Source organism: Trachurus japonicus, chromosome 9, assembly GCF_045865225.1.
Source record: "Trachurus japonicus isolate A0001 chromosome 9, Traja_1.0".
Taxonomy (NCBI): Eukaryota; Metazoa; Chordata; class Actinopteri; order Carangiformes; family Carangidae; genus Trachurus; species Trachurus japonicus.
The window spans coordinates 13,361,157-13,384,560 of NC_140915.1; the positions used below are offsets into that span (position 1 = coordinate 13,361,157).

General features: G+C 40.5%; 2 protein-coding genes across 5 annotated transcripts; one reads left to right on the plus strand and one right to left on the minus strand.

Moving 5' to 3' along the window:
• Positions 1-542: 542 nt before the first annotated feature.
• LOC146981058 (prolactin receptor-like) lies at positions 543-6,122 on the minus strand. Its single transcript, XM_085788111.1, has 8 exons — positions 6,026-6,122; positions 5,598-5,730; positions 4,210-4,379; positions 2,287-2,453; positions 1,791-1,932; positions 1,589-1,679; positions 1,423-1,492; positions 543-1,332 (listed from the first exon to the last, which is right to left on the minus strand). The coding sequence occupies exons 1-8, from the start codon at positions 6,084-6,086 to the stop codon at positions 544-546; spliced, it is 1,623 nt and encodes a 540-aa protein (XP_085644237.1). The 5' UTR covers positions 6,087-6,122; the 3' UTR covers position 543.
• Positions 6,123-12,051: 5,929 nt separating this feature from the next.
• On the plus strand, positions 12,052-23,186 carry malt1 (MALT paracaspase 1). Of its 4 annotated transcripts, none has more exons than XM_085786000.1 (17): positions 12,052-12,372; positions 12,912-13,078; positions 13,939-14,060; positions 14,819-14,966; positions 16,007-16,191; positions 16,330-16,426; positions 16,525-16,572; positions 17,204-17,227; positions 17,310-17,354; positions 18,188-18,391; positions 19,231-19,408; positions 19,677-19,748; positions 19,848-19,975; positions 20,427-20,576; positions 21,257-21,414; positions 21,560-21,685; positions 22,106-23,186. In XM_085786000.1, exons 1-17 carry the CDS (start codon positions 12,224-12,226, stop codon positions 22,613-22,615), a joined length of 2,511 nt encoding a protein of 836 aa, XP_085642126.1. In that variant the 5' UTR covers positions 12,052-12,223; the 3' UTR covers positions 22,616-23,186. The 4 variants fall into 4 exon arrangements, with proteins under 4 accessions (XP_085642126.1, XP_085642128.1, XP_085642127.1 ...); XM_085786001.1 differs by having other exon boundaries at positions 12,153-12,372; positions 16,013-16,191; XM_085786002.1 differs by lacking the exon at positions 16,525-16,572.
• Positions 23,187-23,404: the final 218 nt, after the last annotated feature.

Sequence of the window (23,404 nt, forward strand, 5' to 3'; positions counted from 1 at the left end):
CCCTCTTGTATTGAAGCCCCAACATGAGAAATTGTTCCGAAAAAAATTCAAATAAGTCTATGTTTTAAGCTTGTTTGTAGCGGAAGCTCCCAGTGTTGCTCTGCCGGAATCTCGTGCGATTTGCGGAGCCGTGAACTGGGTGTCAATGCAAATCGCGCGAGATTTGGACGGACCAAGAAGAGCAGTGCTGGGAGCTTCTGCTACAAACAACCTTAAAACATATCCTTTTTTTTTTTTCTGAACTATTTCTCATGTTACAAGAGGGACATTACAGACGAGCACTATGGAGGTATTTGGGTGTTTTTTGGTGTGTCTTTTTGGACGAAGAAAAGTGAGCTCCGTTTGCTACCGTCATATGGACATGCAGTGCTGCGCCGAGCCCCCCTGTAACTCAGAGAAGGCACGGAGGACTCTGAAACTTCTCCCAGCCCTTAGTCGACATGAGGGTGAGTAGATAATGAGTGAAATTTGAATTTTGGGTGAACTATCCCTTTAATAATTTCTTAAACCACTGAATCCCTAGTAAATTACTAGGGACACTGGTCATTTGTTTTTGGACACTGCATGGGGAACAAAACTTCCCATTAAAGACGCAGCAGGGATCGTATCTACATATCCGCTGCAGAGGAGTTCTGTGCACACCCCGGCTTTACTGGCTCCAGTGAAGTCGGTGTAGTCTGTGAAGTGGTTGTCGTTCTCCCAACAGGAAGAGTCAATGGAGACGTCACGTCTCTGCAGGAGAACCGTGTTCCCGCCGTCCACCTCTTTCACCCTGCTGTAGTCCTCTGGTATGTCCTCCTCCTCCTGCTGTCTCTGAACGTCCACGCTGCCCGGGACTTTGTCTTTCTGGAGGAGGAGGATATTGTCACGGTCCATCTCCTTCACACCCACTGCCTTCTTTCCATTCCTGTGTCTCTGAATATCCACATAGCCGCCGTTTGCAGGCGGTTGGACAGTCTTCTCGGCGACAGCACCTTCATTTCGATTCTCCGTGTTTACGAAGCCTGCAGCCGCGTACAGCTGTTTCTGAGCTGGCTCCATGTTGGATAAACTCTCCCCCGAGAGCAACGTGTTGCTTCTCGCAAAGTTGTCTATTTCCCTCTTTGTCCCCTCGGGTTTGTCCCAGTCGCTTTGGACAAGTTGAGTTGCGTCCAAGTGGAAGCCGATGGGAATAATAAAGCTTTTCTTCCTTTTTTGAGAATTTGAGGGATCGGGCAGGAATCCATCATCAGACACGATCAGATACTCCTCGATCTCATCCTTCCAGGCCACCGTAGGAGGAAAGCCCTGGTTCATGATCAGGGCATTCATGATGTCTTCAGATCGCCCCCTCTGTAAGGGTCAGTGAGGGATAATTCAGTGGATTGCTGCTATCAGGGTACAATACAAGCTTTTGGAAATACATCGCAGGTGCAGTGTTACCTTGAGAAGCTGAACATCAACTCCTCTGATCTTTGGACCGGGAACTGGGGCCAGAAGACACTTCTTCACACTGAGGAAGAAAAGAAAGTGAGACATTGATCAGATTTTACTTTGCATCTTGTTTTTATCTATAGTACAGTTGTATATCATTGCAGCAAATACATACTATTTCCTCTTCATGACCAAGATGCACATTGCTGTCGTGATTGGAAATGCAGAGAGGATAGCAACCAGTATCCAGAAGTTTTTCTGAGGATCTACCAAAAAAAGAAAAAAGAAGATGTTTTTATTGATGAGTGGTAACTTATAACAGTTTCCACCTTCATATAAAAGCCAAAGATGGTGCAAATAACGTTGTTGTGACTCACAGTCAGGGGTTTTCACAGAAGTTGAGTTGCTCCACTCGCTCCAGGAGCCGTGGTCTAACGTACAGCGCACCTGAACTATGTATGTTACCCCAGGATTGATGTTGTGCAGGTTGAGCTGGGTTTGTGTACCTGACGAGTACTCCTGCAGAGAGAGAGAGAGAGGGAAACACACACAGACACACACATAAATCACACAACAGTTCATCCATATTAGGATTAGGATCACATTCGTCTAACATTAAATTTGGGGAGGATACAATGATTTATTAAATGCTAATTGTCTTTCTTTATTTCTTTTTTGCTCTATAACAAACCTGAAACAGAATGATTTGAAATAAATATTTGGATTTCAATACTTTTCATGTCTTTTCTTGCACAAAAAAAGCCAATTTAGATCACTGAATATCTTTTAAAGGCTCTTGCCATCCTTTCCTGCACAAAAACAAACACCGTTCTCCAATGACCCAATGAGCTATACTGTTTGTTTCGGACTCACCTTCCACTCGTTGCTGTTTTCTTGCTGGACTCTTAGTTCATATTTGATGGTGACCCAGCCAGATTCGGTGTCCGTGTCGTAGGGATGATCCCATCTGATATGGAGGTATGGATTGTCCTCTTTCTTCATCACCTGCACAGTGACGTTTTCAGGAACGTTGGGCTTCACTGTGGAGACACAGACACAGTGCTTGGAGCTAAATGCTAATGCAAATTTTATTTGTATAGCCCAATTCATACATCAGGCAATTCAAGTTCCTTTACAGAGGCATAGAAATACATTAAAATTAACAACAGTAAAAGACAATAATAGCATTAAAATGATTAGAATAATTAAAATTATATATTGACAGGAATAATGTTAACTGGGGTCATCATCTTTGTTTAGCATACTAGGGTGTTAATATTTACTTATTAGCAGTGCAGTAGTATTGTCAATGGGAAGTTGAGAATCTATTAGTTTCTGCAGTTATTTAATCAAAAACAAAAAGGTTTGATGGAAATAGCTTGAATAAATGTTTACCAAATGTCATTGGAAGTCATTCAATGTCTGCTGTGATATCTGTAAAGCTGGTCCACTGGTCACAAAAGCATAAAATATGGCATGTTTTAAATATTTTATACAGACTAAGTTTCAATCTCTGGGGCAAAGTCTAACGCCTTGGAGTTACTCTTTCTTCCACATGGGGCAAGGCTTTGTTCTACATGTTATACGTGCAGCACATGGAGATCCCACGCGCAACTGCCTGTATAACCAAACAAAAGGTGTGAAATCTGATCTGTAGACAACTTCTCCACCTCGAGTCGGTACAAACCTGTTCTGTCTCATTCTGTTCAGGTTTTCATTTGTAGCTTCATGGCTGTCAATCAGTACTTTTCCATTCCTTACCAGACTCAAGAAAGCTGCATCGCCAATAAAATGTGCGAATCATTAGCTCAAACAATACAGATCACTGCAACTCTTACTACAAATACATAGACTGAGTAGGAATCAATGGTTCAAAGTGTATCACTGAAACAACAACACAGCGAAGCTCTTTTTTAGTGCTATCAATACTGTTATTTTACTTTATGGTGTCAGATTATCTTGTAACAAACTACTTTTTGATCTTACTTTTTTTGGACAGTCACTCCAACCAAGAACACAGAGCATAAATAAAGCAATAGAGTGACAGCATAATTACTAATCATAGTTTATATCTCCATTCTATAGGCTACTGTATTATTTTATTTTGCACTATAGGGGGACCTACATGTATAAGAAATGAGCCAATCTGCGAACAGGAGCCAGAACTTATTAGACTTTTAGACTCTAGACCTTTATTGTCCCTCTAGGGAAATTCTTTTTCACATGACCATTTCTTCACATTTGGTTTCACCAGACACATACTAACACACACAGATTACAACACGTTGCCACACATTTTTACACTCTGGCCAGGTTATCTTGGCCTCTTGTTAAGGATCGCTATGGCAGCCGGTATTAGGCGAGCCCTTCTGCACCTCAGTGCCCCTTTATCTTCGTCCTGAGGGGAGGGGGATGAGGTAGGTGTTGAGTGGGTGCGTGATGTCCTGTTCTATTGAGATAGAAATGCGTGTGATGGACCTGTTGTGTAAATCTGATAGGTTTGGTGTAGGGAGCCCAATTATTTTGGAAGCTGCTGTGGTTATGCGTGTGAGTTTGGCTTTGTTTTTGACATGTTGTAGAAGCAGATGGAACAGTATGTGAGAATTGATTGGACCAATTGTCCAATGTTACCCTGAGATATTTAAAACTGTCTATTATTTCCACTGTTTCGCTGTTGATGAGGATGGGGTGCTGAGGTGAGGGGGGGCTGATTGCCAGTTCTTTTGTTATCTCTTGAGGTGTGATTTATTTATCTAACCAAAACTGTGGTGACTTTTGGTGTGAGTAACAACTTACCAATTTCCATTACATCCATCTTAAAGGCCTCTGAGGAGGCATTACCAAGGGCATTGGTGGCCACCACTGTCAGGGAGTAATCGACCCAGATGGAGGTGTGGTCTTTGTCAAAGAAACAGGAGTTCTCCCCTGCTGAGCGGTAGTCTGGACACTCCTGCGTTCCCTCCATCCTGCACGCAGACAAAACAAGACCTTTACCAACCAGGATGCGGGCGATTGCTGCTCGGTGCACTTTTACGACATATACGCATATAAACGTTGTGTGTGTAATGTGCTGTGAGCAGTATATGTGTCACCACTCAGGAAACAGCTGACAGAGACAGTCAGATAGGAGACGTGTGGTGCCTGCATTGTCTCCTGACTGATAACATGATCCTAAATGTCATAGTATAAGAAATATTGAACATATTTTGACATTTTTCTGTAAGATTATATGTATTTTACTAGAATCTAATTGTTCAAATTGATTTTAAAATGAGGACATACTACCAGCGTCAATGTCAGCTCACATGTTTATACTCACACTAATGCTAAACAGGTGGTGCATAACTGTGCAGCTGATAGGGATGTCGTAAGTTTGGCAGATATGGGCATTAACAGAAGAATTATGGGATTCAACCCTTGGGGACCATGACTACGAAATCTTTTGCGGTAATCTGTCCGATAGCCTGGGAGATCTTTGGGTCCGGACCAAAGTTTTCCATCCTTAAAAAGTCTTAAATTGTCAGCGTTTGGCGTTTTGCCCCCGGGGCCAGGGCGAGTGAGGGTCACACAGTGTTTGATCTCTGCAGGTTAACTTCCACAGCAACAAAGATTTGTGCTCAGCTGACTGAGCACAAGTGTGTGAACAAGAGCGCTGGTAGTTTTCCACTTGCTATTCTGCAGCACTACACTGATAACGACAGCAGCTTTACTGTCACTGGCACCAAGTGTGAGTGACGAATATATCTGAAATTTAATGGGACCTGGCATCTGGAACAGTGGTTAAAGGGTAACTCTGGTATTTCTGAACTTGGGCCTTCTTTTCCCATCTTTTCTATGTGATTAATAAGGACAAATATGATTGGAATAGGTCTTTTTCAGACGTATTTAGTTCACTTAAGAAGAAATAGTTAAAATTATCCACACACAATAAAAATTAAATTAAAAGGGGGCGTTGTTTAGTTCAGTTGGTAGAGCAAGTGCCCCATATATAGAGGCTATAGTCCTCACTGCAGCCGGCCCCGTATGGACTCGGCCCTTTGCTGCATGTCATTCCCCCTTACTCTGCCTCCCATTTCCTGTCTGTCTCAACTGTACTGTCCATTAAAGGCAAAAAAGCCCAAAATATATATATATATTTTTAAATAATAAATAAATGAATTAAATTAAAAACAATTTGAACTGACTTTTCTGTCTCGTAGTAGAGGCGGTGTGTGGTTGGCAGCCCGCCATCGGAGCCCGGCCTCCACCAGCAGGTAAAGGTCTCCTTCTCAGGGGACCGGCAGCTGAGCAGGACTGGTTTCCCAGGTGGAGACATGCCTGGCAACACACGGTACAAACAAGCATCAGCTCCCAGTGCCCAGTGATATGATATTATAAAAACAGACACTTTGGCATGATGGTTAAAACTAACATTAGAGCGCTGGGCCACTCTACTGACATGCGAACCTTCAATGGTTTTTAACCATGCAGAGAATTTTGGTTTCATTTGCCCAGGAGGTTTTCAGACATGTCCAAGATTTCAAAAACTGAAAACTTGTGTCTATGTCTATTTCAGCATGAATCATCCATATACAATAATTGAATACAGTAAGGCTCAGGCCGTTCAACTCACTGTTGGACTGTGCAGCCGCACAAAGCAGCAAGAGCAGCGTCAACCCAAGATTTCTCCTCATCCTGGCTCAAACTGTCGCTCCGTGAGGCCCTGAAAAACTGTGACATCACCAGCATGTGGTGGTTAATGAGGTGGTACGAACCCGTGGCTCGGCTGCATGTCATGTTTTTACCTAAAACACAGACATATGACGGACCAACGGACACAACCGATCATTATACATGTTGTATTTAACACACACACACAGGCCATGTGCCATCGTCACACGGTATCATGTAACAAGATAATACTGTTAGAATATTGTAAAATTTTATAATATTATTATATATAAACATATACTATAGGAATTCAGCACATGCAGTGAGGAAAAGTCAGTAAGAAGACACACACACACCTACTATATATATACATATTTAAAACTCATTAGACTCCTTTTTCATAGACTTTTTTGTACTTCCTCATTCTTGAGAGCTCGTCTTCATTCAGATCCACTGATAAAGATCTCTCTCTGTCTCTCTCTCTAACCCACAGACACAGACACACACACCAAAGCCCTGTGCTGGCTTTCAGATTTATCATTCAGACTCCAAAATGTTCTTTTCTGCCTCCCTGTTGCATGAAGAACGTGAAATGCTTGATGCAGTTAGTTAGTCACCTACAGAGATGTGGGAAAGCTTCTTTCACTGTCCAACCAGTCTGTGATTTTACATCATCCCACTGAAGGGTTATGAAGGAGAATAAAAGTGCAGATCATATCACCTCATGTTTTTGATAGGGCGCTATTAGGATTGCAAAACCCAGGACACCCTAGATTTGAGCCAGGTCACCATGACCCGTACAAGTGCAGAACAAGATGACAAAGACATCAACACATAGTGATAAAAGCCAAAGTTCAAGATAAATGATATTAAGCTGTTCCCCCTCTTTTCCTTTTGGGTTAAGATTGCCAAAACTTCTGGTTAAACAGGATGAGCTCAGTACTCCCAACACACACACATATCCTGGGTCTGGTATAAAAAGGCATGTCATTCTCTGTAATGTTGGAATTTGTCTCAACCCTACACTGGTTACGGTGCCGTGTTGAAATAAAGAGATCCCCATCTGATGCCTGTGTCGCGACCATCTGATTCTGATTCCTCTGTTGTTTCACCTCTTTCTGCCACAACAGTTACACCTTGACAGACTGTGTTTTTGGTAATATACAATAACAACAAAGACAACAGCTCAGTTTTTCATGCTGCAACACCTTCTCCAACAAGTTTTAACAGGATCACCTGTGCAAAACTCTGGAAAAGAGCTATTTCTCAAATCTGACAGAAAACAAGCATCTCAGTCATTCTTTTAAAAATCAAAATTGCACAACCAAATGGCTGGAGCCGAATAAAAGAAATATTTCATATAGGGGAAAATGAATTTGTTCCGACTCCTACATCAGAAATGAATAAATAAAAGTTGTAGGCTGAGGTTCCTGTTTTGTGGCTCCAGTGGGAGTCATCACAAGCTGACGGACAAGGTGAAGGTGAAAATTACAGACAACGAACTGCAAATCCCGAATTATCAAGCAGGGGAAAAAAATAACCAGTGGGACAAATACGGAGTTTATCTGCCATCTCCATGTTGTACCAGGTAATGCCTCAACAACTGCACAATATAAGACAGTGAGACAGAGAAAATGAAATATTATATCAGCATCTCAGTTTCTGCGAGATGTAATTCTCAGTGTAAATTATTCAGTTTTAAGCAGCAAATACCAATAATAATCTCAATCGTTAATTTAAAAAGAATAATTACTTTAGTGTCTTTTAGGTTAGACAATAATGGGAAAACACTACATTAAAAGCCATTATTTCATCATATACCCATTTAAATGATGTTACATTAGTGATAAGCAGCCCTAAGCCTGCTTGATGCATTGCCTATTTCTAAACTGCATTACATAATATCGCATAACTATCATGATCATGCTGTGACTACTCCCAGAAGAAAAAAAACATCTTGCAAGCTCACACACATCAACATTTTCAGTGTTGTTCACTCACCTCACTCACCAGTTCAGCAGTCTAGGACGGACGCTCTCCGTTTCTTGGTGAATTCACCACATTTAACAGGTGTTGACGTTTCCACTGAGCGGGGAAAATGAAGCTCCAGAAATGACATTACTCTACTGTACTGTAAACTACACCTGGCGGCCGGTGCGTCCGCCTCCTCAGGTATGGATGGATCAAAAGTGCGGCGGTGTGTCCTCTGTGTGACGGAGGGGGAGGGGCTTGGTGACGTCACGACCTGTTCACCTGAGAACAAACAAAGAGTGTAGCCGGGGCGAGATGTTTCACTTCGCCTGGATTTAATTGGTTACGAATGTGACCACAGACTCCATGGACAGGCTAAGTGGACGAAAGTCCTTCTGAAGAAAGTGCAAACTGAAACAAAACGGTCTGGTTTAGACTAGCAACGCTGACAACATATAGGCTAATTTTGTTTTAATAAAAAAAAAAAACTCGAGGTTTTATTTTGAGGGTCTCAGGGCTTTTGGTTTTAACAATTGTAGGAGCTCGTTGAAATGAGCTAAAAAAAAAATCGAAAATTTAAAGTGTAGGCTATCTCTGTCAATGTTTTTGGTACACAATGCATCTTGGGATAGTTTAAAGTTTAAATGGATTAGTCAGTGCATTCAGTGGAAGGATGCCACCATGAATGTATTAATGTATTATTGTGCAATGTTGTTATTGTGGATTTTTGTGGATTATGCGTGTGTGTGGTCTGGTGTTGTCATCTGCTGCTGGTAACATTGTAATTTCCTGCAAAGGATTAATAAAGTATCTTTAACTAGGCCTATAAGAACTATAATGAAATAATATAAGAAATATCATATAAAATATAACATATATTTCATGATTATGAGTCTGTCCAACTCATCTAACAAAGTCTTACTACCAAGTTGATACACAGTTGGAGGTGACACCCAGGTTAACAGGTTGTGTGAAGAGAGACGTACCTGGACAAAAGAGGACAAAAGTTGTTGTATTATTGATGTTGTAGGTTGCTGTTTTATTATAAGTCTCTGCTGGGTGCACAAACATGGTGGTGAGCTGCTGCTATTGTTGTAGGCCTTCTATTACAGGTTACCCTCTTTGAAGGTGTCAAAGAAAAACGTGAATGCCGCCAGCAGTGGATCATATTGATGCATAAATTATCTTTGGCAGTGTAGTAGGTGTGTCAGCTATCGATTTCTTCCAGTAAGTCTTCCTGATGGGTGGACTCAACTTGTTGCCCTGGGTGTAAAACAATCCATGTTGGGTGGATATTCTGTCCCGACGTGAACTGTTATCATAGTTGGCAATCACAGTTTACAACAACTGTCTGTGGCACCCGTTGCCACTGTAATGCCTGTTTGAGATATAAAGTAGATTATTAATGACAACGGGAAAGTGCAGTGTTACAGGACACATTGGGTGGTATAAAATGTTGTTACTGTAACTAAGGGTCATGGTCCCTCTTATTATTATATAAACACTAACCAGCATAAGGCTCATACAGTAAGATGATCTCCAGGTTTCATGTGCTTGAATTGTGATTTGACAAATACATTTTAAAGTTAAAGCATAAGTCTAAGAAAGACCAAACCAACAATTCATGAATTCATCATCCTATTTACAGATATTTTCCTGTGTAGTGACCATCTGACACAGCATATAAAACCCAAATCCAGAGATATTCAGTTTACCATCATGTTTATCAAAGGAAAAGTATCAGTAACACATAAAATAAGTGTAAATGAAATATGAAAAACTGGTCATTTTAATTTCAATTGAACTAATCCACATTTCCCTGCATGTGCCTATTGTAATTTCCATGTTTGATTCTTTGTCCTGACCTGCTGTCGGTTCTCGTCTTGACATGAACACCACAATCAGGATGTGAAACTTGCAGCTTTATTGTGACATGTCAGCAGTTAAACACGCTTTGCTTGATTGGTTTATGGTGCAGGGCTTTTGTACTATTCAATGACTTCAGACTGTTATAAATCTCTTTGTGTTCAGTATTCAACAAAATATGACCTACTTTCTTCTGGATGTCTGTGGTGCCAATGCAAATCGTTTTCAGGCTGTTGAAACTACAAGTTAAAACTTTTACAGATGTCACCTCGTAAAAGCTGATAGAGTAAATCATTTCTGAGATTTTACTAAGGAGTTTCATGTAGATATAGTTGTTTCAGAGGCCAGATCATAGTCTATAATGGGTCAGGCCCATCACAGGATTAATACAATACTGACACAAGGCTGAAATGGGGTTATGTACCTGACATGCACTCCTGGAGAGAAACCTATGAGCTTATAAACCTTGTTCCCTTTAAAGACCCAATGCAAATGCAATGCCATGAACAATAACATGCATGTTTGTGTGTGCTATAATTCTCACACAATTTGGTACAGAGTCAGTTTAGATCCCTGAGGCAAAAGCTTGTTGAGGTGGAGTTACAGTACTATTTTCTTAGGTTAGTGTAAGCATGGCGCATGGAAGTCATGTGGAACCCGCCTGCATAACAAAACAAGATGTGAAATTTGATCTGGCCAACGATCTTACACCAGGCACAAACCTGTTGTGTCTCATTCTGAGTCTGTTCAGATTTTTATTTGAGCTTCATTCCTGTCAATCAGTACTTTTCCATTGCTTACATAACTCAACAAAGCTATCATTATACCTCAATCAATTCAGATCTTTATCTACCATGTTAACTATACGTCTAACAAATACACAGTAGTCAATAGTAGCTACAAAGTGTATGACTGACATAAAAACACTTCACTTAAGTGTTCAGTGCTGCTTTTTACATTCATTGTACAGTAATTGCAGTGCATGTACTACTACTACTACTACTACTACTACTTTTATCATAACCTGTCAAATGATTTGCAGCATACTCTCAAAGGGCTGAACTGCTTTTTTGTAGTGCACCAATTAGAAATGGGCCCATTTGTGTCAGTGAACAGGAATCAGGAAGAAGAACAGGAAGGACGTAATCTCTACCATCTCTTCTCTCTACGACTAAAAGAGCAGTTTTCAGCCACAATTGGGATCAAACCTCAGAGGCCTATCAGCCAAATCTAGACACACAGACACAATACACATAGTTTTAGATTGTGGGTATGACTCATAGTGTCTGGGATACCGCTATCTCTGCTGTCTGTGGCAACCAGTGTTCATAAACCTGCTTTGAAATCATAGAAAAAAAGCTCCTTATAGCTGCAAAACTTGTCTGAGATTCACTTTATTTTATTAGAATATTGTTTTCACTTTGAAAGTTCAGTCATTGATTGTCATCAGAAAGTCTTATTGTGTGGCTAATTTGGGTTTACAGTATGTGCAAGGCCACAAATGCGTGATGAGTTTTGTGTTCATCATCAACCTGATTTTCAATATTTTATTTATACTCTAACGTAACAAAGACTATCTGTAACAAAAAAGATGTTGGATTAGTTTAGTGGGTTTAGTGGTTTAGTTCATTTAGCGCCAAAATACCCAAAGATATTGAATTCAAGACAACCAGAAAAACTGCAAATATTTACACCCAAATAGCTGAAATAAGTGCTGAATGGTTATTCCTATTCATTTATTTCATTTATCTACCCTTAGCTGTTTCTATCTATCTATCTATCTATCTATCTATCTATCTATCTATCTATCTATCTATCTATCTATCTATCTATCTATCTATCTATCTATCTATCTATCTATCTATCTATCTATCTATCTATCTATCAATAATCACACTATGTCACAGTTGTTCTCAGATCTAAGCACACTTCCCTATGAGTCAGGCCGAGATCACTCAAGTGAGTACCGTAGTATTGTGAAATTTCTCAATCGAAATAATAGTGGTTAAATTTATCTGAAACTCTGAATGGAACGTGTTTGCTTTCTGTTTTTTTTTTTTTTTTGTGAGCAGTGTCGCATCTTGACGCATATACGATCTTTGGCACGAAGCCGTCCGCCTCTGCGCGTGGAGGGGAAAACCAGGCGGCGCAGTAGTAGGTGTGTCTGTATCACTTTCATCGTTTCTTCCAGGAAGTAATCTTTTTTTTTTCTCTTGAACCAAATTGTTGTCAAGTGCATTACACTGTGTGTGTGTTTCGGAGAGAAAGAGAGAGAGAGGGAGGGAGAGGCGTCGATGGTTGAGTTGTTATTTCGCTTGCTGCCATGTCGGACTCTTTGGACCGGTCTATAAAGATCAACTTGTTGAAAGAGCCGGTTGTGAAGAAACTGTGCGAGGTGCTGGACAAGTCGAGCACCAAGGGATGGCGAAAACTTGGAGAGGTTGTCGGCAATGAGAGGCGGTTCAAAGTCAGGTAGGCTGAGGAGTGAATCAGACTTTATCCCAGAGACAAATAATAGAGTCATTTACCTTCTAACTTTACATGGTGTAGCTATAGTTTCCACAGTCCTTCAACAATATATGGTGGGCTGTGTTGAATCGTACAGAGGTGTTTCTTGTATTGACCTAAATCACTTTATGTCTATGGGACATAGAAACCTAGAGCATGTGGACAACAATAACATTAGGCCTAAATAAAGAATGTCATAAAAGTAGGCTAATATTGTTATGGTTTTAAAAAACAAACACAAAAAACACATCAGAAATATATTTTGATCTTATTTTATTTATATTTATATTAATAAAATCAAAGAGTACTGTCAAAAGTTAAGTCATATGTTAATCTGTACTTATAGGGCTATAATGCTACTATCAGTGTATTTCCATTAAATTGTTTTCAATATATTTGTGGATTTCCTGACCTTTGACCTTGATTTTTATTTATTTATTTATATATATATACCTAAAATGTGATGTGCTTTCTCTGTCACTTTCCTGCATCATCCTCTCCAGCTCAGGCGACATGGAGATGTGCTCGTTGCAGGTGTTGCAGCTGGAGGGCAGCCCGAGCCGCATGCTGCTGAGGCTGATGGGGGAGCGGGGCTGCACCACGGGCCACCTGATGGACTACCTTCAAACTCTGGGCAACTCCGAGGCCGTGCAGTGCCTGAAAGCATCAGGTACAAGCAGAACCAAAACCCCACACACCCCGTCTGTGCTTTATATTAGTTGATGTATGCACTCTGTTGTATTTTTAAGCTTACTGTAATGGGTGGGATCTATGACTCACTCCCTTCATGGATGGATTACACTTCCAGTACACTGTCGCGTCTAGTCTCTATGGAAGCAAAAACCAGTAATTCAAATTATTATGGCAGCAATATGTATTCAAATTAGTTTATAGTGAGTGTAGCGCTGGACAAGCTTGTCAGGGTTCAGCTGAGCTTTCAGAAGAGGAAACATATTATTAGGCTTTATTTATAGTATTGATAGTACAGATTTATTTTACAGGTTTTCAAATGTTGATATACAACTATAAACTCTGCTCAGAGCTCAAAATCATATTGATCCTAATTCAAGTCTACATACAGTAAATGTGGTGCATGTGAGGTATAAAAACATGTAGATATGAGGTAGGGTTAGGGTTAAGATAAGAGAAGATCAAATAAACATTTCATTGCAGAGCAGACAGAGATATTTCAAGCAGCCAATCACAACACTATGTTGAGAGACATTTGTTTTTGCTGAACATTTGCTCAAGCACAACCACCAAATGTGACATTTAATTGTACAGTTAACACTAGCATGTACTTTTTAAAGATGTCCACTTTAGCAGCAGAGTGTTTTGTCTCGACCTACGTTGACCATTGACTGTGTCACACTTGAGTTCAAACGGAGCCCAGAGGCTGATATGAATACATTTAATGCATAGACAACACATTTAGTTTGCTTTTACAGAAACAAACACAAAATGAGGATTATAGTTTGATTTATACAAATATTTAAATTGTGCAATACAAATTATTTGAATAATGTTCAGCCTTGCAGATTCTCATTCAGCCCCAGTCAGTGGCTCTGATCGCTGGCCACAACCTCCGCCTCAGCTGCCATGCGGTGGGCAAATCTCCAGTGCAGTACCAGTGGTTCAAGAGTAAGGAAGAGGTGAGCTGTAACACACACACACACACACACAGAAACACACACCACTATTCTCATGCAAACACACCCACACAACCTGCTAATTTTGTTATCCCCATTGTGTTTGCTGTGCAAGTTTCCTCGTTGTTGATGCTGAGTTTATGAGAGATTACTGATCACTTTGCATCACCCACTCTCTTCTTTTTGCATCTATCATTGTGCAACTGTGTGAAATGTTTGTATTTGCATGCTCTACTTTGCAGATTATCATTCAGCGTTAGTCAGTGGCTTTTTCTTTTTTTTTATCAGTCTACATAATCTGCACTTCAACTGGAAAAAAATCTCTCTGGACCCATCTTTCTCACACAGTTTTTTCTATTCTAACCACTGAAAAGAAGCTTAGATAAAAGTCACATTGATGAATTACTGGTGTCATGGCAACTTTCCAGGATGATTACCTGCACTTGACCTTACCTACAGTGTAGATTAAATCCATAAAGTAACATAGACGTACACATAAACATTATGTTTTTACCAGCATTCTGGATCATTGGATTTGAACATGACGCATAAAGAAAAGTCAATGTTCTTCACAGCTTGGGAACTTGCAGCTGTGAATCTACATTTTGCCAATCATCCGCACCGTTCAGTGAAATACAAAGGGACAGAAGACAACCTCTTACAAGAGCAAGTAGAGTGGGTGAAGGATGGAGTGAGAAGTGGGTGGTGAAGAGTTGAGATGTACTTGTTGGTAAAAATGAGTCACATTTTCACAATTTCAGGTGCCAAACAGCCTCTCTCCAGACCTGGTGATTAGTCCTGTTCATCCAAAGGATGCTGGCTTTTACATCTGCAGGGTCAACTGTGGAGATACGTTTGAGTTCAGCCAGTGGGCTCAGGTGGACGTCCTAAATGTCTCCAGTGCTTACGGTAAGATATTGCTGTGTTAAAGAGGAACTATGCCAGATTTTGACTTTTATTACATTGAAATTATTCATTTATTAAACAGCTTCAGAGTAATTGTGATGGATAAATGACTTGTTACGGGGAGAATGGAGGCTCCCTGTCTTCTCCCTGTCTCTTTGCTGAAAACTAACCTTGTAAGATCAGAACCTCCGACCCGGTGTCCCCGCACTCGTCTTGATGGCACCACGCCACAAACACGGCCCATAATCCGCAATCAATCTCTTGTTTATGACATTTAAGACTACACAAATATACACATCGTATGTTTAGTAAAGCAGCGAAAGAGTGACCAGACCTGCATAGTTCCCCTTTAAATTCTGCTGAGTTTGGAAATGAAATATATCCAGCAAGGAGCAGACTGGACATCTTACATTTTGGCACAAAATTCCTTTGGTTTCGAGGATGAACTGATGGGATCTTGGTAGCTGAAGCTCAAAGGTTAAGGTCACTATGACCTCATATAACAATATTATGACCTTGTGAATGTGATATCTGAACAACGGCTCTTGGGAATCCTTTCAAATTTGGTACAACAACATAAGATTCACTTGAACTCAAGGACTAAAACCAATAAGATTTTGGTGTCACCTTGCAAAAATGCACTTTTGGCCTCATCAGTACAGCTTTTCAAAGTAATCCATTCACATTTGGCACCAATGTCACCTGGGATTAGGACAGAATTTCAGACAAATGGCTAATATTTCATGTGACTCGGATGCAACCTGAAACTAAGTCTTGGTGGTGGAGTCATACACCCACAGGGCAGTACTTCTAGTTTCACTTTTCTTAGGAACCAGCTTGTTGTTTAAATGTTGCTGATGTGCACTCTGATTTCCCTGCATTAGCTGCAGGATGGGACACGTTGACTGACTCAGGAAAGTTTACTGCTTTTGCAGTTGAAACTAGTACTCTAGTATTTTTCCTAATTCCAACTGAAGCCAAAAACATGATTGCATGTAGAAGTAGATGATACAACAACTATTATGTCTCCCCTTCCCCTTCAGGATCAGGGCCAAGTTATCTTTCCTTAGATGGTCGGCTGAAGTTGGTGATCCAGCCTCAGTCCCAGCGGCTACATGTCGGGGAAACCCTGCAGCTGGAGTGTGGAGCCATGGGACGGCCCATCCCTCGATACCAGTGGCACAGAAACGGAGTCCCAGTCGCTAGCGCTACAAAGAGGAAACTGATGGTCAGGTTGCATCTTGTATCTGTTTTGTTATATACTGGAGTTAACCTTTGCAGTTCCCTTTTTTTGTTAATGGGAATGGCTATTTTTAACTCTTCATTAAGTTCTGCATAAAAAGCGTGTGTGTACTGTACGTTTCAGATTCCACACGTGATGCAGGATCACCATGGCAGGTATCGCTGTGAGATCAGCAGCAGCACCGAGAGAATGTGGTCCAATGAAGTTGATGTTGTCATAGGTATGTTGTTTTTCTGTTACTGTAGTTACCACCTAGTCAAACCAGCTCTGTCGTTACTATGTCTGAGTGACTGTGTGTGCTCTGTTCTTGACTGAAAGCACCAAGGATATCTGTCCAGATTTCAGGGGCAATGGAGTTCTCTGAAGGTAGAGTTGTAAAGGCCTTGTACATGGTGTGATAGGTGGCATTAGGGTAACAATTAACAGGTATTAGCTGCATGCAAATGTTGATCCTGTCTTTGTTCGAAGCCTGTAATTGATCTGTAATTGCATGTTTGTTAAAATCAGGATCATATCATTATTTATGCACTAACACACTAACCAGCATGAGATTTAATCCCCAGGTTTCACATGCATGAGTTTTGATTTGAATATTGTCATTATTTCCAATGAATCATATATTCTGCTTCAACAAATCCCATGAATCTCTTATTCCTCTATGTCACAACCACTACTATCTATGGAAACACACACAGTATTATGTAAGCCATAGCAGTGCACATATTCCTTTATTTGAATAAACATCACGAGAAAAGGTGATGCATGATGTATTTAGCAGGAATCAGTGAACTTGAAAAGGAGAAGTGGGTAAATACTTTAGGGACAGACTCTTTTTCAGGTTTCTATGGGATTTGTTGACAAAAAGAATAACACCAGCCTTCTCTAAATCTATAAATATAATTGTGATTGTTGTTGATTTGAAATCTGAATCTAAATCTGACTTAAAATGCTCTAATATGATGGTGATGTGTTAATGTTTTATGTTTTTGACTCCTAGATGACGTTTACGCCATTGGAGGAGGTAAGAAAATTGAACTCTGCTTTGTCGTCAGCACATATGTTCCTCACACAGCCACATGATCCTTTTTTTGTGTTTACTGCAGGTGCCAGCGATCTTTTCCTCAATAGTATTCCCGAACAACTATATGGTGAGTGTCTTTATGCAGCTATGATAATATGATCAACGTGTTCTTGACTGTATGTTCCTTTACATACTGTATTTTAGTAATGAACATGGTTGATGCCAGAGCTCCTCTGCACTGTTTACTGTGCTGTGTTGTGAGATCCAGTGAGAGTCTTTGCCCTGGTCAATGAGCAGCAAAATAAGGATGTGAAACTTGTTGCCTTTTTGAACTTATGATGTCGGCACCTAAATAAAATACAATATTACATCATACTGTACAACATGAAAAAGTCCTGGAACACCAGAAAGTGATACCTAAAAATACCCTTTTTACGCCGACATAGTGTCATCAGGACAATTAGAGGCATAACAAAGGGGACATGATTTCAGATTTTTATAAATGTCATTGTGTTTACGGTACTTACCAGTACCCTTTTCACTTCTAGAGTCATTTGTCCTCTTTCAGTTTTGATGTTTTTTGAAGTTACAGGGTAATTTCTTCCCCATCGTAACATGTAAAGCATGTCAACAGGCAAAAAAAAACACGAGACATAAACAGGATTCCACATTAGGAGGGATCAGATCAACCAAAAAAAGATAACTGTGGAAAAAAAACCTCTTTTAAAAGGATTTATCCACCTTTAAACAATGAACCAATGTGTTGTCATTTTCAATAAAAATCCACAACCCTTGTTCGTACCTTTTAATTTAAAATAACAAAAGTAAAGAAAGAATACTATGTTTGACAGTGGACAACATTTCAATATTCTCTGTGAATCATTGTGTTAAAACCAGAATATTGTTAAGGATACGTTGTATTTGTATCTGAGTTTCTCCCTCCTGTGTGTCCCCTCACAGCGACTGACAAAGTGGCCCTGCTGATCGGTAATCTGTCCTACCAGAACCACCCTCAGCTCAAAGCCCCCATGGTGGACGTGTACGACCTCACCAACCTGCTGCGGCAGCTCAACTTCAAGGTGGTTGCACTTCTGGACCTCACCGAGTCAGAGATGAGAAACGCCGTCGACGAGTTCCTGCTGCTGCTTCACAAAGGAGTCTACGGTGTGTTGGGATTTTACAGACCTCTGGACTAGATATGATCATCACAGATCCAGACGCTACGGTGGCCCTGAGAGCTCAACGCACTGTAACTAAAGAAAACATGAGTAAAGACACAAATGTTGCTGCAAAAACTCAACACAACAACCTCTCAGGGGCACAAAAAAGAGATTGACTGTGATACACGCTTTGAGTTCTTCGGGCCATCGTAAGAAACACACACACCCCTTAGGTGATAATCTTGGGTTAGATTACTCTACACTACACTGAAAGCAAATAGAACTAAATAGTAAGAGCTTTGTTATAAATATAAGATGAATATTTTAAAACTTTTTAAATTAAACTCATCAATCAACCAATCAATCAGCTTTATTTATATAGCCTGTTTAAAAGAAAACCACAGGGGTAGCCAAAGTGCTATACATAAAATAAAATAAAATAAAATTAAAATAAATTTAAAAGTTCAGTTAAAAGCATAAAAACACAAGCATGGGCTACAGTAAAAAAAAAATGCTTATAAATAAAATAAAGAAACAAACAAGTGCTTTTTAGAGGATTTCTTCTCTGCAAATAAATATGAGTAGGTGCTTGATTGGAGGCAAAGTTTTCAGTTTTAAGAAGTTAATTTTTTATATATCAAATCCATAAACAAGTTTGAATTGGACTTGATTTAAACTGGAAAGGGATTCAACTATAAAACTTTACCAATTACGCTAATAAAGTGGATATAGTGGATATAGTTCCTGCGTTTTGACACCAAATCAAACCCACTCGAGTCAAGACCTTTGTATGAAGCTTTATATTTGCTGCTGGACTCAAACGAACACCTCCCTGTTGTTTAGGTCTGCTGTACTACGCCGGTCATGGATATGAGAACTACGGCAACAGCTTCATGGTGCCGGTGGACGCACCAAACCCGTACCGCTCAGCCAACTGTCTGTGTGTGCAGAGCATCCTTAAACTGATGCAGGAGAAGGAGACGGGCCTCAATGTTTTTCTGCTGGACATGTGCAGGAAGAGGTGAGAGCTGCTGTTGTCATATCATCACCAATCAATAAATCAGTCAATGACACTTTAATTATATAGGTTAGTAGTGCAATTGAGATCACTGACAGGCTGATAATAAGACTGTATCAAATTAAATCTATTGCAGTACAGTTAATTAAGTTAATCACTTAATTAAGAAAATTGTCAGCAGATTAGTCAATAGTAACAAAAATCACAACAGGACCTTTTGAGGAATGATTGTCTCTGTATTGTGAAGCTGAAGTTTTCTTCTTTTTCACAGGAACATTCACGACGACAGCGCTCCAAACATTGTCCTGAGGGTCACGGCCAACATCGTGTTTGGATACGCCACGTGAGTCTGAACCGTCATTTATCATTCAAAGCTACATTTATCCAATTTTTCCTCAGTTTTTTTTTTTTAGAATATCAGCTGTTGTGTTCGTCTGTGCAGGTGCCAAGATGCCGAGGCCTTTGAGTTGAGCTCCAGCGGCTTCACTAACGGCGTATTCGTGAAGTTTTTGAAAAAGCGCCTGCTGGACGACGAGAAGATCACGGTGGTGCTGGACAGAGTCGCTGAGGGTGAGAGCAGAAACACATTATGCAACAACAGCATATGTGGCCCTTCAAGGAGCACTGATATAAATAATACATTTATACTGTAGCTTCTGTGACAGGATATGTTTTGGTTCTTTGTTAATGAAATGGCCAAAAAGGTTAATTAAATGCAGCTAGCCTTGCATTATTAATGTGAAAATTGCTTGTGGGCTAATGGAGCTCCCTTTTAAGTGCAGGGTGGATGAAAGAAAATGACTTGGGTTGCGGTGAGATGCACTTAACGGTTAGGATAAGAACAAGATAAATCTTAAACATTAGGTTATGGTGGTTAAATTAAAGTAATTAAATTAAATACCACTCCCTGCAGTGTCATAGATGCTATTGGTTGGACTCAGTTTCACCTCATGATATAGATTTTTGGATATTTTAGGACATTATGATGATAATGATGTGATTTATGGTTTTTGGTGTCCAGACATGGGTCAGTTTGATGCTACCAAGGGGAAGCAGGCTCTGGAGATCCGCAGTAGCCTGTCAGAGAGGAGAGCGCTGACAGATCCTATTCCGCCCGGCGACAGCGCTGATCTCGCTCACGCTCAGAGCCGTCAGTGGGCAAAGGCTCACGGTGAGTTGTAAAACACAAAACCCTCCGCATTATCTTTAGAAAGTTGTGTTAGTCACAGTGTTATCACAGAGCTGGGAAAGCACCATTAACATCCTGTGGTTCAGTTCTGCACACTCACTCAAATGTTGACTCTGCTTAATTCACACAATGCTCTGTAAGGCAAACACGCTGCTGTTATCAGGTTGTTGGAGACTGGACAGGAGGTCCGAGGAGTGAGAAACACCTAAACACAACATCCTCACACCTCACACCTTCGTCCTTTATCAGATAATAAATATTTGCATGTTTTCCTGGGAAGAAGTTCAGTCATTCTGGTAGTTTTTGGGATTGGTCCAACCTTTAACTTGCATGTATCACAAGTTTCACAACCAAACTATCTGAAGTGAAACCTCCACAGTTTCAAGGGCAAATCGCTAACACTAGTTATTTTGTGACAGACACTTTGCAACAGGGATTCCCAACCTTTCTCGCTTGTGATGCTACTGTATAAAATCACTATTTATAATTTTGGTGTTGACATGAGTAAAGAACAGTTCAGTCGATTGAAAACCTTTTTGTTATATTTTCTCTTTTATTTTTAAACAAAATAACATTTCACGAAGAGTCTGAAGTGAAGTATGGCATCCATCAGACGTGCTTGAAATTCTTGTTTTCGTGTGTTTTTTTTTCTTTTTTTCTAGAGCTTCCTGAGAGTATGAGTCTCAACTTTGACTGCGGGGCTCAGATCAAGTTGGGCTTTGCAGCCGAGTTCTCCAACGTCCTCGTCATTTACACTCACATTGTTAAGAAACCTGAGAACATGTCCTTCTGCCAGGCTCACGTCACTGACTTCTCACAGGTCAGTATGATGTTGATGTTTTTGTGATTAAGAAATAGCTGGTTATTTCTCAACTGTCTTACCAGTCTAACAGGAAATGGTTTATGATAGTTTATTATAGACAAAGCAAAACGAAAAAAAAACCTGTGTCCTTTCTCTACTGCAGGACCTGGATGTGGATCCTAAAGAGATGAACAGAGAGACTCCAGAGGAGACGGGGATCTACCTCCTGTCCAGCAGTTTACCACAGCACTGTCTCTACACCAGACTCAGCTCACTGCAGAAGCTCAGGGTAAAAACAAGGATTTTTCTGTTTTCATTTAAAAGCCTTTTCTCTTTAAAAACAGAACAAGTATGTATCTTTGGGACAGTTAAGATAAACACAAAGCTTAAATTTCTCAGGTATCTCAGGATTATTCATTCTAAGAGCAGCTTTATAGAGAAGATGTAGATACACTTCAGCGTGTAAAGATAAACTTTAGCCTTTTGATACTGGATGACAGCCATTTTTTTTTGACTTTCTAAAAAAATAAATAAAGTTTAGCCTACTTCTTATTATTTAATTAGTTGTCATTTAACATAGAATATAATTTTTCTGTGATCATACCGTACATCTGTCCTAGAAAGACAAGCAATCCTAGGAAAACAAAAATAGAGGATCCAGCAGTGTTTATTAATACTTACATTTATCCTCTGACCTCACATGCAACAGGAGGAGTTGGTCTTCACTGTGTGTCTTCAGGGCACCTTCCCAGCCATGGACGATGATCCGGTCCACTGGACCAAAAGCGTCAACATCGGAAAGCCTCTGATCGCCCGGCTGGACCTGCACCGGGCCATGCGGAGGAACAGCTGCCTGCAGACCTGCATGATGCCCCACAGCCCGTCCCACAGCCCCTGTCACAGCCCCGGGCCCGAGCACCACCTCCAGCTGCATCACGCGCTGCACCAGGGCCAGGACTTCAACCGCCTGTCCCCGCAGCACCTCTACCTGGACACCTACGAGCGTCTCCAGCAGGGCGCGGCGGGAGGCGGCTGCGGAGATTCCTGCTATGACAATCTCAGCCATTGTCGCTATAATGACCATAACATGTGTGACTTGGGGGGAGCTATGGGGCTTTCAACCTCACCAGGAAGACTGAGCATCCCTATAGAGACCAGTGACGACATTAACGAGCTGCAGACTGTGTTCATCAACAGTCTGCAGCTTCACCAACAGTGAACTGGATATTAGTTATATTTCTTATAAGAGAAGCTATACATGTATTTGATTCTGTATCTGGAATACTGCTGCTCTTTCAGTAACATGTTATTATTATTATTTTTTAGGATTTTATATTCTTAAACTTAGAAGCATTATTTGTCTCAACAAACTGTGTCGTATCATTATTACTCAGATGTAAAATGCAATTTTTAGAGAAATGAAAACTTGGATTTTAGTAAACTGTCGAGGAGTGATTGCTGCAGTTGCAGTTGTTTATCTGACTTTTGCCAAACAGGAAAGTTAAGATTCTGACTGGTGTCATCATAACACGTCATAATCCTTCTATAGTTTTACAGTATTATGAGTCTTTTCCATAGAGGCTTTATGGACCTCTTACAAAACCAAGGCACTTAGGATGTGGAAGATAAGGGGCGAGGTACTGTAGTCTGCACACAATACATTGCTTGAAAGAAGAAGAAAAAACAGTTAGGTGGAGGAAACTGAGGCAGCTGGTGCTCCCTCTGCTGTGCAGTTACATGAATTAACATTTATTTTATCCAATAATAAACCAGTGGAGAGAAAGCGGTTCACATTTGGTCTCTGTTTGCTGCTCAGTCAACCCTCAGAAGAGTTCCACTGTGTGACTTTCCTGCAGGGATTAAAGGCAGAGTTCACTTTGTCATCCCCCACAAGTTCATGTTGCTACTTTTGGATAGGAGAGATCACAGACTGAGGGCTGGCGCAGTCCGCTGGACACTTGTCTAACACTGTTCCTGTACTTAAAGATCCATATCTGCATGTAAACTA